Source organism: Scylla paramamosain, chromosome 12, assembly GCF_035594125.1.
Source record: "Scylla paramamosain isolate STU-SP2022 chromosome 12, ASM3559412v1, whole genome shotgun sequence".
Classification (NCBI taxonomy): domain Eukaryota; kingdom Metazoa; phylum Arthropoda; class Malacostraca; order Decapoda; family Portunidae; genus Scylla; species Scylla paramamosain.
In genome coordinates, this window is record NC_087162.1 from 23270448 (window position 1) to 23290447 (window position 20000).

Genomic DNA, 20000 nt, shown 5'->3' on the forward strand with positions numbered 1-20000 from the left:
CGTCTCAATGATGTGATTGTTTCCTTTTATTGGCCTTTGTAATATCAATTTAATTTATGATGTTTAGTTGGTTAGTTAGTTAGTGTGTGTGTGTGTGTGTGGGTGGGTGTGGGTGTGGATGTGTGTGTGCTATCACTGTGGTGCAGGGAAGATTAATCCTCTCCCGGCTGTAGGTTCAGTGGCTAAGATGCGAGGGAGTGCTTGTGAATATATGTATGTAGACGCCTTGTCCTGGCTTGGCTGGTCCCTTTAAGTGGAATGTCACACACACACACACACACACACACACACACACACACACACACACACACACACACACACACACAGAGAGAGAGAGAGAGAGAGAGAGAGAGAGAGAGAGAGAGAGAGAGAGAGAGAGAGAGAGAGAGACTTCATCAACTTCTATAAACTTAGGAGTCGAAAGAAATTAAGGTCATACACAAGAGCAGTAACAAGACACATGATATACTAATCCAGCGACCTTTATTTATTTTTGTTTTTGACTCATTCTTTGACATTTTGGAAGCTGCGAATTAATCATCTTCCCCCTTTCTCCCCCACCCACCCCCACCACCCACACACTTTCATCGGCACTCATTTTCTTTCACACAAAAATATACCAAAACAAATGAATAAAAAGACGGATTACATAACACCACCATCAGAGACCTCGAAATTTCTTTAATATGCTGACCGCCACTGACGACTCCGGGTACAAATGGAGGGTTTTTAGTAAAGTTTAAAAGGAAGTTCCCTCCTGCTTTCGCCCCGCCCTTCTGAGCTGAGACACGCGCGGCTCGGGTTTCGCGTCTCCCTGACAGAAGATGGACAGTTTGGTTGACTTAATGGCGACCACGGATGGAAGACGAAGACTGGGAAGACAATGGATAAGATAAAGGGAGGGCTTGAGATAAACAAGGGAGATGAGATAAAGGGAGAGGATAAAATGAAGGAAGAGGATAGGATAAGATAAAGGGAGAGGATAAGATAAAGGGAGGGATGAGATTATTATTTTGTGTGTGTGTGTGTGTGTGTGTGTGTGATTTGAAATATACGATAGAGAGAGAGGCAAAGGACAGCATTATGAAGAAAATAGATGAATATGGTATATCTAAAAAAAATAGTTACCCTTATACTGAGTTCAACTATAAGAAACAGTAAAGAAATCGTGAAGGATCGCAGCGTAACGTGACGGACGCGTGACGCTCAAATGGGAAGACTTGGCCACGAGACGGAGTTAAACATGAGTGAGTGATTCAGATTTTCCTTTCTCTCTGTTGTTCGGTGGTGCAGAGAGAGAGAGAGAGAGAGAGAGAGAGAGAGAGAGAGAGAGAGAGAGAGAGAGAGAGAGAGAGAGAGAGAGAGACTTGACATTTTATTATATCAGGTTTTATTATATTAGGTTTCCGAGTCAGAACAGATTTTCTCTCTCTCTCTCTCTCTCTCTCTCTCTCTCTCTCTCTCTCTCTCTCTCTCTCTCTCTCTCTCTTTTAGACGTACGAGTATACATATCGAGACTTTTTTTGAGCGAGGTCAGCCCTTCCAAGATTTTTCCACTACATACTTTTCACGGGGCGGTGATTAAGCACTTTTTTGTACGAGTAAGCCTTGCCCAGCGTACTGAACATGATTTACGAACACAGATACACACGGCACATGATATATTAACTGTACATGTATGCGTATGAATGAGTACTCTTATCGTTAGAATTTTCTCACATCGTGTTTCATTAAGGGAGAGAAAATAATTGCAGGTTAGTTTGATGGTCATTTATCTTTTTTTTCATCGTTAATGTTTTCTTTTCAAGTATTAATGTTGATGGTAATATTTTTCTCTTCTTTTCTTCACCTCCTTCACTTCCTTCGCTCCTACCTGATCCTTCTATGTGACACTATTAAAGTATTTATTCACCTTTTCCAAATCACCTCCTCCCTGATCAGTCTGTACAGCACTATAATGTTTTCCTTCACCTTCATCCTCTCCCTCATTTCCCTGTACAGCGCTAGTATTGTCTTCCTTCACTTCCTTCACCTTCATCTACTCCTTTATTACCCTATACAGTAATGGTAAGCTTTTCCTTCACCTCCTCCACCTCCTTCACCACCTCCAGGATCCTTCCATGCACCACTAACAGAACGCTCCTTGTTGCAGGATGTAGGGTTGTGCGCCATGCTTACCCTCGTGCTCCTGTTGGCCCCCGCGACCGCCGCTGTGCTCACCCTGCCCCGAGGTAAGTGTCCCTGCGTCTGTATGTCTGGCTGTGAGTGTCCTTACGACTACACCCGTGTCCATATTCAGAAATGTTTTGTTCTTTCATCACGACAAAGATGATCAGCCGGATTCTCAAGACGGTTTATCCTTTTAATAACTCAAAAATCTTGTAAATCTATCAATAAAACAGTGAAAACACTCTTAAAACCCTTGTAGATTAACCGGACTCGGAAGATTGTTTCTCCTTTTGATAACGCAGAAGTCTTGTTAATCTCTCTATAAAACCGTGAAAACATCCTTAAAACCCGTGTAGCTTCAATTACAGCCCTTGGAAAGTAGTGGCAGTGCCTCGTATATGTGTTTTAGGATACGGACCTGTGTGTATGTGTGTATGTGTGTATGTGTGTGTGTGTTAGAATCAATGCTGTCATGTCCGTGTCCGTGTGTCTATGTCTCCTTTTTGTGTACGCGTCCGCCGTCCCCTCGTGACCTGCATGCATGTTCGTGTGTCCGTCTGTGAGTCTATCTGCCTCTTTCCTACCTCCCTGTGTCCTCCTTTCCTCGTTCTTCTCTACCTTTCTACGGTGTTCGTGTTTTCCCGTCCGGTTTTCCCCTGTCTATAATCGTTTCTCTTTCTCTCACACTCTCTCTGAAGTTTCCTCGGATGTTTTCCTTTTTCTAAGCATTATTTTCGGTACCTATTTTTCTCCGCCAAGTTCTCTTTTAGCGGGAATGAAAGATGCGATCGTCACTCTCATTTGACTCGTGAAATGTTTATCCTTTTTTGTTGTAGCGGCGCTTTCGATCCGTTTAATTTGTAAAGGGACTGTTTGTTAATTATTTTCCCAGGTATTTCTCCCATTCTCTCTCTCTCTCTCTCTCTCTCTCTCTCTCTCTCTCTCTCTCTCTCTCTCTCTCTCTCTCTCTCTCTCTCTCTCTCTCTCTCTCGCTCTCGTTCTCGCTCCCGGTTCTACGTAATTACAGTGTTGCAGAAAAAAGGGGGTACCTAACTATTTCTTCTCGTGTGCAAGTCTAAGTCATAAAAACGCAACGTAAGCCACGGAACGTAATGCCTAAAAGCTTCTTCCTTATTTCCTCCACCGTACACATTACCATTTCTTTCTTATTTTTATCTTCTCTTCCTTACTTTCAACCTTTGCCCTTTTTTCTTTCCTTCCCTTCCCTTCTTTTTACTCTCGCTCTTTTTTTGTTTTTGTCTTTACTCTTCTATTTCCGTGATTCCTCTTTTTTTTTTTTTCGTCTTCAATCTTCTCATCCTCTTCTTACTCTCTTTCTCGTCTTCTTTTTCCTCCCTTTTCATCATCGTTTCCTTTCTACTCCTCATCCTCGTCCACTTTTTACCCTGTTTCTCGTCCTCTATCTCTTCCATTTATTCTCTTTTCAACCTTGCTTCCTCTTGCTTCTCTCACGCTCTTCTTCGTCTCTCTCTCTCTCTCTCTCTCTCTCTCTCTCTCTCTCTCTCTCTCTCTCTCTCTCTCTCTCTCTCTCTCTCTCTCTCTCTCTCTCTTGCTTCTCTCACTTGTATTACTTCATTTCATCATCATAGTTCTCTCTCTCTCTCTCTCTCTCTCTCTCTCTCTCTCTCTCTCTCTCTCTCTCTCTCTCTCTCTCTCTCTCTCTCTCTCTCTCTCTCTCTCTCTCTCTCTCTCTTGCTTCTCTCACTTGTATTACTTCATTTCATCATCATAGTTCTCTCTCTCTCTCTCTCTCTCTCTCTCTCTCTCTCTCTCTCTCTCTCTCTCTCTCTCTCTCTCTCTCTCTCTCTCTCTCTCTCTCTCTCTCTCTCTCTCTCTCTCTCTCTCTCTCTCTCTCTCTCTCTCTAATGATTTTGAGGAGGAGGAGGAGGGGTAGGAAGAACAAGAACAAAAACAAGAAAAGGAAGAGGAAGAAAAGAAAAAGACGAAGAAGAAAGGAGGAGGAGGAGGAGGAGGAGGAGGAAGATGAACAGCCCAAAGGAAAAGAAAGAACAGGAGAATGCAAACGTGAGAGGACAAGAAAGAGGGAGGAAGAGCAAAAGGAAAAAAAAAAGAAGAGAAAGAGGAGGAGAAATAAGAAGTAGAGCAGATATAAAACTACCCAGTCACGATAAAAATTCTCTCTTTCTCTCTCTCTCTCTCTCTCTCTCTCGCTCTCGCTCCTTTCTCACGCCGCCGTAACCCATCATTATAACTTTGTGAGCAGAAGGTAGTTTTTGGATGATGGCTCGTAGTTGTAAATTGAATGGATATTAACAGGAGACAAAGGACTAACTTTACTGCCTCTAACATTTACTGAAGGTCTTAGTCCCCGCGAGTTTTCAAAGTGCTTTTTAAATGGCACAAAGTATTAAAGTAGTACGTTAAGTGTTGAATTTTTTAAGAACTTTTTGTTTGGGGACGGAAGAGAAGGAGGGAGGGGAAGTGGAAGTGGTGTGTGTGTGTGTGTGTGTGTGTGTGTGTGTGTGTGTGTGTGTGTGTGTGCGCAGAGAGAGAGAGAGAGAGAGAGAGAGAGAGAGAGAGAGAGAGAGAGAGAGAGAGAGAGAGAGAGAGAGAGAGAGAGAGAGAGAGAAATTGATTTGACATTACATAATGAAAACAACGATTGTGGGAAATGAGTAACTATGAAATGAAAATTGTTAATGAAAAAAACTAATAAGAATACGTAATAATGCTAGTAATAGTAATAAAAAAATAAGAAAAATAAATAAAAATAATAATAATAATAATAGCAACAAGAACGATTACTTAGAGAACAACAAAAACAGTAAGCAACAAAAACAACAACAACAACACTAACAACAGTAGCAAAACAACAACAACGCCACAAAAATACACCAACAATACAATTATGAAACAATATCCATAATAACACCAATGATTACTAGAAACACTCCACCACACACACCCAAATAACTAAATATTACCACCACATAACAAGCAGGCAGGGCGTGCAGGCAGGCGGCCCCTCACCTGGCTGAATCTAGGTCAGATTTACCTGCATGACGTCACTCGACAGGTGGAAGGAAATGGTCCACCTAATTAGTATTTTTCCTCCTCCATAATCGCTCTCATTTCCTTCTTCTCAACAGTCTTCCTCATTTTTCCTCCCAAGGTCACGAAGAGCTGACCTTGAGCCGCTAAACTGCCTGGATCAGCTTGGAGAGAGAGAGAGAGAGAGAGAGAGAGAGAGAGAGAGAGAGAGAGAGAGAGAGAGAGAGAGAGAGAGAGAGAGAGAGAGAGAAGGTTATTCGGTATGTGAGGTTAAGTTTTGTGTGTGTGTGTGTCTGTGTTGAATGTGAAATGAGTTTGCGTTGAATGAATAATGTTTGTGAATCAGTGAATGTGTAGGTCGTTCCTGTCGGTGATTTTCTCTCTCTCTCTCTCTCTCTCTCTCTCTCTCTCTCTCTCTCTCTCTCTCTCTCTCTCTCTCTCTCTCTCTCTCTCTCTCTCTCTCAGTCGTACCTCACGCTCTCATTTAGTCGTGCTCGGCCTGGGAATGGCGTGGTGCTGATGATGGTGATAACGAGGATGATAATGATGGTGTTTTTACTGCCATGGAATAAGTCTTCGTGTTTTACTTTGGCATTTTCCCCACGTAAATATTATGTTACGTTACTACTACCATAGCAACTACTGCTGCTGCTGCTGCTGCTGTTACTACTACTACTACTACTACTACTACTACTATTACTACTATCCACCTTTTATTTTTGATGCTGCTACTCCTGCTGCTAATGATACTAATGATAGTCTACTGGTAAAGTGCTAGAACAGTAACTGCTTTTACTACTACTACTACAACCACCACTACCACCACCACCACCATACCACCACCACGACAACCGTAGCACCATTTATATTCCCGCCGCGTTATTTATTTATCCATTTCAACAGTTCCTCCCGTCCCATGTCAGGCCGGAACAAAGGTTTTCCACTAACACGCACATGAGTGATTTGCATACACTCACGGAACCGTCACGATGGCCGCACACACGCACACGCACACAGACATGCACGTTTTATAAGGTACGTTTTCTGTATTGTTTTTTTTTTGTGTGTGTCGTGTGTGTGTGTGTGTGTGTGTGTGTGTGTGTGTGTGTGTGTGTGTGTGTGTGTGTGTGTGTGTGTGTGTGTGTGTGCGTGTGTATTTTATTGCCTATATATTTAAACCGACGCTTTTATTTCCTGTAAAATATACACAGCTGCATGCACGTACATACATACTTACATGCACAGTCCTGGATATATGCATACATACACGCATACATACAGGTTGATACACGCACACATACATGCATACATATATAAACATACATAAGCAGACTTATTAACATTCATATAGTCAGTTTTATCATGAAGCTTTTGTTTAAGGAAGGCATAAGTCTCTCTCTCTCTCTCTCTCTCTCTCTCTCTGGAATTCGAAATGGACTTATGCAGAGGGACAAAAGTAAGGAGACGAAATTAAAATGACAGCACGGGAACAATGGCAGGGGCGCCTCTTGTTTGTCTCTTGTTCAGTGGAAAGAAAATATGTAAATCCTCTGAAAAGATTCCTAGTCCTTAGACAATGATTATTTTTTTCCTTTTTTTCATCTTTATGACTACTGCTGCTACTCATAACAACGACAACAATAACAGAAATAATAGCAACAACAACAACAACAACAACAACAGCAACAACTACTACTACTACTACTACTACTACTACTATTACTACTACTACTACTATTGTCACTCCTCCCACCATGATCACCACTACTACCGCCACATCCACCGCAGCTGATAATTCTGTTCATCCAGACAACAAACGTATATAGAGTAGTCCATTATTTGGCCCAAACAAAATGCAGCGCTACACCAACGCATAAATACATAAACTGTACAGATCAGTAGCGTTCAGTTAGTTTATCACCATGAATAGAAAACATACAAATTGTGTGTTGTTTTGCCTGGAATGTTGAGGCAAAACAGGACAAAAAATAAGTATACATAAAAAAAAGTGTATCATAATTGAAGTAGAATGGAAAATAGTTGAAAATATAGTACTAGGTAAAAGATTATAAAAGTAAAAGACCGGAAATTAAATGGAGAGGGTTAAAATAAATAAAAAAAGGGGAAAAAAAGGAAAATTGAAACTCGGATGCAGGAAATAAATCTGAAATGAGTACAAAAATTAAAGCAGAATAGGAAACATTTGAAAAAATAGTACTCGACAATGAAATATAAAAAAAAGGACAGGGAATTAAATGGAAAGGGTTAAAATAAAAAGAAGGAAAGTAAAATAAAAAAGAAATTGAAACTCGCATGCAGGAAATAAATCTGAAATGAGTTTATACCCAACGGACCCGATAATAAAGTGAAAGATGAGAGGAAAAAAATTAATAAGATAGGAGTTTCGGGAAAAATAGCGGTGTAGTGGGTTTACTGCTTCAATGTATTACGCAACTGTGGGTGAGTGAGTCAGGGCTGAGGGGAAATGAGAAAGGAAAAAAAAAATAAAAACTGTGGGTGAGTGAGTCAGTGCTGAGGGGAAATGAGAAGGGGAAAAAAATAAAAATTCTGGGAGAGTGAGTCAGTGCTAAGGGGAAATGAGAAGGGAAAAAATGGAATGAATTATGAAAAATATGACTGATAGAAAAAAAAACACGAAATATAAGAAAGGAATTAAACTAGGAAAAGCCGAGAAGGAAAGGAAATGGAAATGTCATATATATATATATATATATATATATATATATATATATATATATATATATATATATATATATATATATATATATATATATATATATATATATATATATATATATATATATATATATATATATATATATATATATATATATATATATATATATATATATATATATAAACTACGAAAAAAAACACCGAGAACGGAAATTAGATAAATAAATGAGATAATTTTAGCTTGGAAAAAAAAAATATCTGCACCAGAATATTACGATAAATAATCATAAGAATATAACTAAAACATTGAAAGTAAGAAAAACAAAATTAACAAAAAAAAAGTATTAACAAAAGATTTACTGTTAACTAAAATTATGAGAAAGAGCGAGCGAGCGAGAGAGAGAGAGAGAGAGAGAGAGAGAGAGAGAGAGAGAGAGAGAGAGAGAGAGAGAGAGAGAGAGAGAGAGACCGTATAACAAATTAAATGAATAACAAATGCACAACCATTTTTCTCTGACCCAGCGCACAACCGAACTCACACAAACGGATCCTGAATACGCCTGAAAAATAAATAAATGAAATAGAAATAAAGTACGTAGAGAAAATGTAATCTAGTCGTGTACTGGAGGCACCTAAACTAAAAAAAAATATAAAAATAATGTAACGAAGAAAAGAAAAAAACAATGTGGAAAAATAATACTATGAAGGAATTCTGTTCGCAAATGAAAAGGAAAAAAAATCTGTTGATATAACAAATTGATAGTGAGAAAAATAGAGAACAGGAAACAAATGATAATATGAAAATACCAAAGCACTTTATAAAAAAAGACATCATGAATGAATTACATGAATGAATACTGCATACAGCTGGAATTATTCAAGGAGATATCACGGAAATAAATCATAGAAAAATAAGAGGAAAAAAAGATTATAAAATTAATGCCAGGAAACAATAGTATATTAATAATGAGCGAATACTGGACATGGCTGGAAGATTAGAAAAAAAGAAAATGAAATAAAGGAATGAAATAATAAAACGAAAGTCATGAAACAATAGTGAACTAAAAATTATGGAATCCTGAACAAGAGTGAAGACAAAAAAAAAGAAAGAGTCAACTTGCAAAATAATATCAGAATAAGAAACAAAAAAAAAAAAAAAGGTAGCAAAATAAATGGAATGAAAAAACAGCGAATTAATAACGAACGCAAAACTGGTTGCAACTAAAGACAAAGAATAAATAAATAAATAAACAAATAAGTGATAAAAGCAAGAAATGAATGAGGGGTAGTGAACGAAACACTCTCATATTCCAAACTCATACTGAAGGAGCAGGTAATACGTGCCTCCACCTGCATACCTGATTACACTCCCGATTACCTGCACTAATGAGGCGTCAGGTGCCATGAGGTGCGTGCTGAGCCTCCTTCCTTAAATACGTGGCAGAGTTACGTGAGTTTGTTGTATGATGCGATTTTTGTGAGGTGTTTGACTTGATTGGTATCAATGTGGGATATTTTTTTTTTTTGTATTTTAACTCTGCTTTCTTTGATATACTTTTTTTTAATGTAGCAGTTAAAAATTGCATGTCTTTTTTTTATTTACTCATTTATTTATTTATTTTCTTTTTTATTTATTGTATTATTTCTTGGTGAAATTTTTTGGTATTTAAGTTCCTCTTTACATTTTGTCTGCTTTATTTAAGTGTATAATTGACTTTTCTTTATATCCTAATCTACTCTTTTATGTTCTTTTGTCTTATCATTGGATTACTTATTTAACGTATTTCCAATTTTATTTCCATGTTACACATTTCCTTTTTTTTTATACTCATAACACGTAAAATAATTTGTACCTGAAATTGCGCGAATATATATATATATATATATATATATATATATATATATATATATATATATATATATATATATATATATATATATATATATATATATATATATATATATATATATATATATACACTCACACACGAATTACAAAATTTAGATAACGCCTAATTCTCTCTCTCTCTCTCTCTCTCTCTCTCTCTCTCTCTCTCTCTCTCTCTCTCTCTCTCTCTCTCTCTCTCTCTCACCATGCTATATATTCTCGCCATCCTCCTTTAAGTAACTAAGAAGAAAGGTGAGAGGTGAGAGGGACAAGAGAGAGAGAGAGAGAGAGAGAGAGAGAGAGAGAGAGAGAGAGAGAGAGAGAGAGAGAGAGAGAGAGAGAGAGAGAGAGAGAGAGAGAGAGAGAGGCAATGCAAGGAGTAAGGAATTAGGGGGATCAAGGAAAATGAGAGAAGAGGAGAAACGAGACGAAGATAAATTGCCAGAGAGAGAGAGAGAGAGAGAGAGAGAGAGAGAGAGAGAGAGAGAGAGAGAGAGGCGTGGAAGGCAGGGCGAGGTAATCAAGGTGATGTGTGAACTAAACTTGTGGTCCTCTCTTGTTATTCCAATTAACTTTGACCTCTTGGAGATGCCTCATGCATATCCAGGAGTGTGTGTGTGTGTGTGTGTGTGTGTGTTTGTGTCTGAAAGGTGGAATGTTTCAAAAGTTTTTAATTACGCTATTATTACGTTTAATTGTTTTAAGTACTGCTACTACTACTACTACTACTACTGCTATTGTTTAGTAGTAGCAGTAGTAGTAGTAGTAGTAATAGTAGTAGTAGTAGGAGCAGTATTAGTAGCAGTACACAAACCTAACCAAGCATAACCTCTTACGGTGGAAGAAATTGCCTTTTCCTTTCTGTGAAATCTTAAAGGTTGAATGTTCGTGAGGGAAATACACCTTGCGGGAACATAGAATATCCAGCATGTACCTCTTATGTCTATTAATCTGTTTCCCTGTTAGCTTTGGGCCGCACCCTCCACACTTAGCTGCGGGGAACCCTCTTATTCCAGCGCCAGTATCTCACGGCTTGGCTGCACGGCGCCCTTTTAAACACCCTTGTGCTTCTTTTTCCCCGAGTCAGTAATTATCCGGCGTCTTAAACATTTCCCTGCGGCGCCTCAAGGTCACGGAAGCAAGGGAGGGGAAAAAAATAGGAAGCAACTTCGTAAAGCTCACTAAGGACTACAGTCAGACTTCATAAAGATACCGCCGTAACCCTTAGTGACTGTATTTGGTTAGGGGGTATATTGAGTTTTTTGCTCCTTAACTTTACTTAAGGAGGGTAGATCGTGCAGGAAAGTTACTTAATGCTGCGTGAGGTTAAGTAAGATTATCTCGTTCCCTGCTATTAGAAAACGTTGCTTTTTTTAGTGTTTTTATTTTTTTTTTATTTCTTGGCTTGGAAGTTTAAGGATTTTGAAGGTTGTTATGTGTTTTTATTTTTGTTTATTCTTTTCTGTGTGTGTGTGTGTGTGTGTGTGTGTGTGTGTGTGTGTGTGTTAATGTTTTGAAGTCGTTTTTTTTTTATATTATTTTTCATTACTTTTGTTTAATTGACATTTAGTTCACCAGTTTGGGTTTTCTTTGGGTTGAGGAGCTCTCTCTCTCTCTCTCTCTCTCTCTCTCTCTCTCTCTCTCTCTCTCTCTCTCTCTCTCTCTCTCTCTCTCTCTCTCTCTCTCTCTTTTCACCGTGTTTTGAAGCTGAGTATTACTTTTACGATACTTTTACGTTACTTCTTCTTTCATCGATGATAATTTTTCAGTAGAGAGTTAAGACTTCACTTTTGTTTTTCTTCCTCTGTTCTTCCTCAGATTATCTCGTATTTTAAAGCTGAATATTCGCCATAGTATTACTTTTGCGTTAACTTTTTTTTTTTCTTCATGTCCAGGAGTTATGAGTTCAAGCTATTTTTTCTTTTTCCTTTACTTGTTTTGTTTTTTTCCGTCGTGTTTTAAAGTTACTAGAAAAGATGCAAGGAAAAGTTCATCACAATATTTTCTTTTGTGTTGTATTTACTTTTTTTTCCTCTCCTTCACGGATAAGTCTTGCTTTGAAGATTGAATTTTTTTTTCTTCCTCTCTTTCCCCGACACTTTTTATCGTGTCTTCTGAGTGTCTATTTTAGTAATGTGAATTTTACTTTCACCTAGATCCAGTATTACTTTGTTTTCGGTCGGTTTTCTCTATTTTTGTGACGTATTCTGAAAAATAAATGGTGAGTTTAGCATTCCAAAAGTAAAAGAGAAACGCTGCTTTTATTTATTTATTTTTTTCCATCGATAAATAGTATTTTTATACATTTATTTTCGTTTGAGACTTTACGGTTTTGTATTTTCTTTCCGTCACTTTTTTAAAATATTTATCATATGCTTTCTGAAAATGAGTGTTGATGATATTAATAAGCAAACCTAACCTAACCTAACCTAACCTAACCTAACCTAACCTAACCCAACCTAACCTAACCTAACTTAACCCAACCCAACCTAACCTAACCTAACCTAACCTAACCTAACCTAACGTAACCCAACCTAACCTAACCTAACCTAACTTAACCTAACCTAACCTAACCTAACCTAACCTAACCCAACCTAACCTAACCTAACCTAACGTAACCTAACCTAACGTAACCTAACCTAACGTAACCTAACCTAACGTAACCTAACTTAACCTAACCTAACCTAACCTAACCTAACCCAAATCAAACAAACCGACAATACATTATGACTTGGCTTCCACTGACTTATTATTTCTTTATGTATTTTTTCGAGACATGAAGATTGAAGGTTTTTTTCTTCTTTCTTTTTATTTTCTCTCTCTTTTCTTTCTATTCTAGTGGTGTTTTAAAATTGATCACCATAATATTCCAGAGTGTTCCCCGTCACATCTCTCAGGTATTCCTTCCGCCTCTGCCAATGTAGCAAATCATAGACGATTCTTGTGTTTTCTTTTTGTTATTTGTATCTATTCCTCTCCTGTATTTTCCTTTCCTTACAGCACACATCAGTTGTCCATTCTTTCTTATTATTTCACCTTTCTCTATAATTTTCTCTTGCATATTTTTTTTTACGTTTGTTTTGGGACGTTTGTAAATTGCTTGCTTGCTTCCTTCCTTCCTTCCTTCATTCCTTCCTTCTCGTTTCCTTCCTTTGTTCCTTTGGTTCTCCTGCATTTTTTTCATTATAATTATTTTTTTTGTTTATGTTTTCTTATTTTTCTTGTCCCCTTCGTCGTCGTTTTTCTTCCTTGAATAGTTTTTTTTTTTTTTTACTTTTTTTCTTACTTGTCCTCGTCCCTCCATTTCTCCTTTTCCTCTTCCTCCGCCCAGTGAGTGAGAAATCAAGAAATAAAACTGCAATATTTTTCACTTCCCCTCTCCTCTTCTTTGCCTGTCCTTCCCCCATTCCTGTCCTTTTCCATCTTCACTTCAATCTTCATTTGTCGTTAACTCTCTCTCTCTCTCTCTCTCTCTCTCTCTCTCTCTCTCTCTCTCTCTCTCTCTCTCTCTCTCTCTCTCTCTCTCTCTCTCTCTCTCTCTCTCTCTCTCTCTCTGACAATATATTTTCCTTTCTTCCCTTCTTTTTTTTTAATTCTTCCCTTCTTCATCAGTATTATTCGTCATTCTTTTCACTCCTCCTCTTCTTCCTTCCGTTTTTGTTCTTTGGTTCTCTTCGTACGGATTTGGTTTTTATTTCCTGTTATTTTTTACGATTCATTTTTGCTATTTCTCTTTTTCCTTTTTACTTCTTCCCCCTAATCTTTCTTTTTCTTTAGCACTTTTTCTCCTTTCGTTCTTCTTTCAACTCGTTATTTTTCCTCTTTGTCTCTTTTTCTTTTGTTTTGTTTCCATTTGTTTTTATCCTCATCATTGTTTCACTGCTTCCTTCCTCTCTCTCTCTCTCTCTCTCTCTCTCTCTCTCTCTCTCTCTCTCTCTCTCTCTCTCTCTCTCTCTCTCTCTCTCTCTCTCTGACAAGCGTGGAAGTCAGTCAAAGTTGTTGTTGCAGTAATTAGTAGTGGTGGTGGTGGTGGTGGTGGTGGAGGTGATGGAAGGTGGAAATGCCTCTCTCTCTCTCTCTCTCTCTCTCTCTCTCTCTCTCTCTCTCTCTCTCTCTCTCTCTCTCTCTCTCTCTCTCTCTCTCTCGTGCCCTCACACCTGCCGGGAGTAACACCTGTACGCACGCAAACTGTCGCAGCATTAATTCCGCCGCGTTACCTTTCCCTCCTGCTAAATGTGTAATGAGTGAGGCGGTAAGTGTTGAGGAGAGAGAGAGAGAGAGAGAGAGAGAGAGAGAGAGAGAGAGAGAGAGAGAGAGAGAGAGAGAGAGAGAGATTGTATAATTTTGCGTCTCTCTCTCTCTCTCTCTCTCTCTCTCTCTCTCTCTCTCTCTCTCTCTCTCTCTCTCTCTTTACATAATCCTGTGTACTCAATGATTCCCGCGACGATATATGCACTACTACTATGCGTCATTCACCACTAGATTACACACACACACACACACACACACACACACACACACACACACACACACACACACACACACACACACTGCTACCCCTTGTCTTGAATCCCTTACGTAACTGACTCCGAGACGTCTGTTTGAGTGGATGGATATGAGAGGAGGAGCAGGAGGAGGAGGAGGAGGAAGAGGAGGAGGAGGAGGAGGAGGGAATGGCTAAGTGGAATCGAGTCCTGTTGTGTAGGCCTTGCAGATTATGCATATTCGGATTAAATGGAGCGGGGAATGTACTGCTTTGTGGAGGAGGAGGAGGAGGAGGAGGAGGAGGAGGAGGAGGAGGAGGAGGAGGAGGAAGTGTGTAGTTTCATCCTTCTCTCGTCACCTTCTTTCAGTCCTCATTCATCCCTCTCATGGTCCAAATCGCCTCTTCTTCTTTCTCTCCTCCTCCTCCTCCTCCTCCTCCTCCTCCTCCTCCCACCTGCAGTGTGGACAGAATCGGACCTCCATCTCATCATGTCTCTGAATAGAAGCATCAAAGGCCAGTGTAGGGAGAAACTAGTAACCCTCTCTCCTCTTCCTCTTCCTCCTTTTCCTCCTCCTCCTCCTCCTCCTGCAAGCCAGTCATAAGCGCTCCCCTCTCTCCTCTTCCTCTTCCTTCTTTTCCTCCTCCTCCTCCTCCTGCAAGCCAGTCATAAGCCGGAGAGAGAGAGAGAGAGAGAGAGAGAGAGAGAGAGAGAGAGAGAGAGAGAGAGAGAGAGAGAGAGAGAGAGAGAGAGAGAGAGAGGAAACAAAAAGGATGGGTAAGAGTAGCTAGTAGTAGTACTAGTAGTAGTAGTAGTAGGAGGAGGAGGAGGAGGAGGAGGAGGAGGAGGAGGAGTAGCTTAAATATTCCTGGAGACCTGTGATAAAAGTCAAGTATGAATGAACGCCGATGAAAGAATTTCTATCACTGGTGGTGGTGGTGGTGGTGGTGACAAGTGATGCATTGCACTATATTCGCCTCCGTATCCTGGACATGTGAGGGTGTGATGGGTTATTAACTCCCCCTCTTGGGACGCTAAAAATCCTGCAGTTTCCCATAGTGGTGAGGTAGACGGGCAGGTGGGTCGGGGGGTGGCGGAGTGGCTGGGGAGGTGAGTGGCTGAGTGGGCGAGTGTGTGAGTGGCGCCGTCCGTGGCCAGGAATCGTCGTGTTATTGATCTCACAAAACTGCTGATTCTTTACTTCCTTCTTGTGCCATGCGTGGGTTGAGTGTCTCCCACCAGGCACGCTGAAGGAGGAGGAGGAGAAGGAGGAGGAGGAGGTGGGGGGCAAGAGGAATAGCGGCCCTTCTCCATCTCCTACATGGCAGTTATTACTTGCAGCATTTTCCTATTTTCCCGGACCGCCGAGGAATAACGAAAACATGCCAGTATCCACCACTCGCGAATATCCAAACTTTGCCGGCCATCCATCTCAGGAGGAGGCGAGGTGAGGCAGGAAATACGGCAGTGTGGAGGCGGGCCGGGCGGTGAGCACCACCGGCAGCCACCCCACACCCGCCGCCCGCCGCCCACGTCACGGCTCGCTGCATTGAGATTGGCTCCCACGGTCTTTGCTGATTTTTTATTGGTCGTCTCGGCGAGCCCTCCAGTGCGTCCCATACCTGCCTTACACTGCAGCCTTTGAGAATAACGCCACAGTCGGAATTGCAAAGTTTTTATTGAAAGCTCGCCTCGCTCCTTCCAATAAAAGTGCGGGGTATGAAAGGTATTTCAAGATAAAGAAAAAAGAACGCTCGAGTGAAAACTGTTATAGTTCCTGTTTTTTTTCTTTTCCTTTTTTTCTTCTTTACTGTGTTGAAGAACTTTAACTTGCTTCCTGGAAAACCTGTTAAGAAGCGAGTCAAGAAGTTATGCAAGCGCCGGGATAAATAACGTGATAGTGTAGAGGTGAGATGGAGTCTTGACAACGCTTAGGTCGGTCGTGATCCGCGGGGCACTGCACCTAAGGGAACTATTTCGCTGCCCCGTGACGTGTAATGTCTCGACTTACACATCTTTTCTCACTTAACTTCTGCACCTTGAGTCGTGGAGGCTGATGATGATGGTGATAGCGATAATTGTCATTAGTTTTAACAGGAGCAGATTCATCAAAGCACTGCCTCTGCTTCGCCGCACGCCGCGGGGAGTCTTGAAGAATTGCGGCACCGGAATAATGATTTCCACCTTCTTATTCTAGTCACGTTCTTCCCTTCAACTAATTTCCGACTCTCATGTTTTCCTTCAGACAGGATTTATATGAGTCTTCTATTTATTTTTTGGAGCCACTTTATTTTCCTCTTCTTTGTCTCTTTTTTGTCTCTGTCTCTCTTCGTGAATCATATTAAGACACAGACTTTTTTTTTCGGTATTTGTAATATTTTTTCGCTTTTCCTTTAAACCAACTTCATCTCTTTATAAATAAGAGTGTTCAGACTTAGATTTCCCTCCTACATAAAAAAAAAAAAAATATATATATATATATATATATATATATATATATATATATATATATATATATATATATATATATATATATATATATATATATATATATATATATATATATATATATGAAAATGCTTTCCATAAAATATGTTTGTATAGAAAAAATAAAAGAAACTTGTTTGAGAAAACGGAAAGGAATGATCTAAGCGAAAATATTGGTTTGGGGGGTAAGGAATTGGATAAGAAATTAAATTTGGTTTATAAAAGATTATTTTTTACAAGAAAATAGTTCAAAGACGAAAATTGACTGAAAAAAAAACGAATATTAATTTGAGGAAAACTGATTGAAAATAAATAACATCATATATATATATATATATATATATATATATATATATATATATATATATATATATATATATATATATATATATATATATATATATATATATATATATATATATATATATATATCGCTTAGATCATTCCTTTCCGTTTTCTCAAACAAGTTTCTTTTATTTTTTTCTATACAAACATATTTTATGGAAAGCATTTTCATATTTTCCAAGGCAAACATTTTCATTCAAACATTCATTTCCTTTTCTCAAACTATATATATATATATATATATATATATATATATATATATATATATATATATATATATATATATATATATATATATATATATATATATATATATATATATATATATATTGATGTTATTTATTTTCAATCAGTTTTCGTCCTCAAATTAATATTCGTTTTTTTTTCAGTCAATTTTCGTCTTTGAACTATTTTCTTGTAAAGAATAATCTTTTATAAACCAAATTTAATTTCTTATCCAATTCCTTACCCCCCAAACCAATATTTTCGCTTAGATCATTCCTTTCCGTTTTCTCAAACAAGTTTCTTTTATTTTTTCTATACAAACATATTTTATGGAAAACATTTTCATATTTTCTAAGGCAAACATTTTCATTCAAACATTCATTTCCTTTTCTCAAACTAACAACTCCCTATTCATGCCAATTTTTCCTTACTTTTATTTATTTTCTCTTCATAATTCTCTTTTATTTTAATTCCCTTGTGTTCACATATCTATTTTAATCTGCATGTACTTTCATATTTTTTCACATTCCCACTTTTATTTATTGTTCTCTTTCTTGACATTCCTGCACTCATCTATATCTACTGTACACATATTCCCACTTTTCTTATTAATAAACTCATTTCCACATAGTTACCAATTCACACCTTAACTACATGCAACCATTCCTTTCAACCACGAAGTAAACACCACACAACCCTAACTAATAATCACAGCACAAACAACTTTCTGTCCTCACACAAACTTTTTTCAGCCCCAAACAAGTTTTTCTCTCAAACCAATACTTTTAAACACTTCCCCCACCCCCTCTCAATGAATTGGCAATGTGCCCATCCGGAAAAAGAAAGAGGAGAGGCGGAGATGTACCTTGGGGTGGGGCGGGGCGGAGCATGAGTAGACAGTGCAGGGAGGGGAAGAAGGCGCGGTGTGGAGAGAGTCTTGGGGATGAGGGTTGGGGAGATGCTTGGTGGGGGGAGCGAAGGAGAAGCGCGGCCTCGATCCAGGTCAAGGATGGTGATTAACATGATGTGATTAAAGGGGAAGTCTTACAAGGCGAGCTTTTGTGAGGGGAACTGAAGAAAGGGGAAGGAGTAAGAGGAGAAGGAGGAAAGAGAAAGAAGTAGAAGTAGAAGACGACGGGGATGAAGTAGAGGAAGAGAAAGAAAAGGAATAATGGACAGAAAAGCAGCAGCAGGAAGCGGGGAGTGGGACGACGAGGGGAGGACGATAATGAGGAGGAATTAGATTGAAATGAGGGCATGAGGAAGAAAAGGAAATTAGTGAAAGGCGAAGAATATGCACACACACACACACACACACACACACACACACACACACACACACACACACACACACACACACACACACACACACACACACACACACACACAGTAAGGATGTGGAGGAGGAAAAAGGAAATGAAGAGTAGGAGATAGAGGAAAAGAATGGGAAGAGGGAGAAATATACATACGAGAAAGATAATAATAATAATAATAATAATAATAATAATAATAGTAATAATAATAATAATAATAATAATAATAATAATACGTAATAACAAGAAGAAGCATTATAAGAAGAACAAGGAGAAAAAGAAGAAGAAGAAGAAGAAAATAAGACAAACAAAAAAGATGAAGGGAAAGAATAGCAACACAGTCATGAATAAAAAGAAGTCGAACTGAACAAGAAAAAAAAATAAATAAATGCAAGGTAAGAAAGATGAGACGAAGCGAAAAGAATGCACAACGAATGCAACACAAACACAAACTTGAATGCAAAGATAAGAAGAAGAAAATGAAAACTCCGACCAAACACAAAGAAACCACATTAAAGCCACGAATATTGCAACACAAACTGAGAGACAGCTGACATTGAGAGAGTGAGCGAGTGAGAGAGAGGGAAAGGAAGTGATGCGATGTGGGCAGGTTTGTAAATGGTCCCTAGCAATGACTATTGATCAGGGAGAGTTGGAATGGGAGTGATGGAATAAGAACGAAGGAATAGGAATGATGAGATAAGGTCGATGGGATAGAAGTGGTGGGATGGGATAATGGAATGGAAGTGATGGGGGTAACAGTGATGAAAAGAGAATGATGGGGTGAAAATGAAGGGCAGTGATTGGATAATAGGTGGAAAATGATGGTATGGTAATAATGATATGGATGTGAGGCGATGGGAATGAGATGGGTGATGGGGGATAAAAATAGAGGAACTTAAAATAAATGGGTGTGTAAAAATAAATAAAGACGAAATATATGAAGGTAATATGCTTAGAGAGAGAGAGAGAGAGAGAGAGAGAGAGAGAGAGAGAGAGAGAGAGAGAGAGAGAGAGAGAGAGAGAGAGAGAGAGAGAGAGAGAGAGAGAGAGTTAAATGAAAATTCCTCTTACAAAAACACAAAAAAGTGAAAGCGATGAAATGTCATATGAGAGAATAAGGAGAAAAAATACGAATGACCTATTTTTAATTGGGTTGCCCGCGAAAAGAGTTCCTGGAAAATGTTTAATTATAAGAGAGATGAAAAGGGATAAAAGGAAATATTGTAACCCTGAAAGATAAAGAGAAAGAAAGATAAGGGGAAGATTGCAAGTTAATGAGAGGATCAAGGGTCGCACTAGAAAGATTATTATTGTTAGATTGTGGGGAAAAAGAAAAGGAAATGTTGTTGATTTAAG

The 20000-nt window shown here is 38.7% G+C and overlaps 1 protein-coding gene across 1 annotated transcript in view; it reads left to right on the plus strand.

The window, feature by feature from the left end:
* The window catches only part of LOC135105905 (lachesin-like), a 163565-nt gene that overhangs the window by 70957 nt on the left and 72608 nt on the right, over positions 1-20000 (plus strand). Inside the window, exon 2 of the mRNA XM_064014579.1 lies at positions 2153-2231. Within this exon, the coding sequence (XP_063870649.1) occupies positions 2171-2231 (61 nt within the window). The 5' untranslated portion in view covers positions 2153-2170. The remainder of the gene's footprint in view (positions 1-2152; positions 2232-20000) is intronic.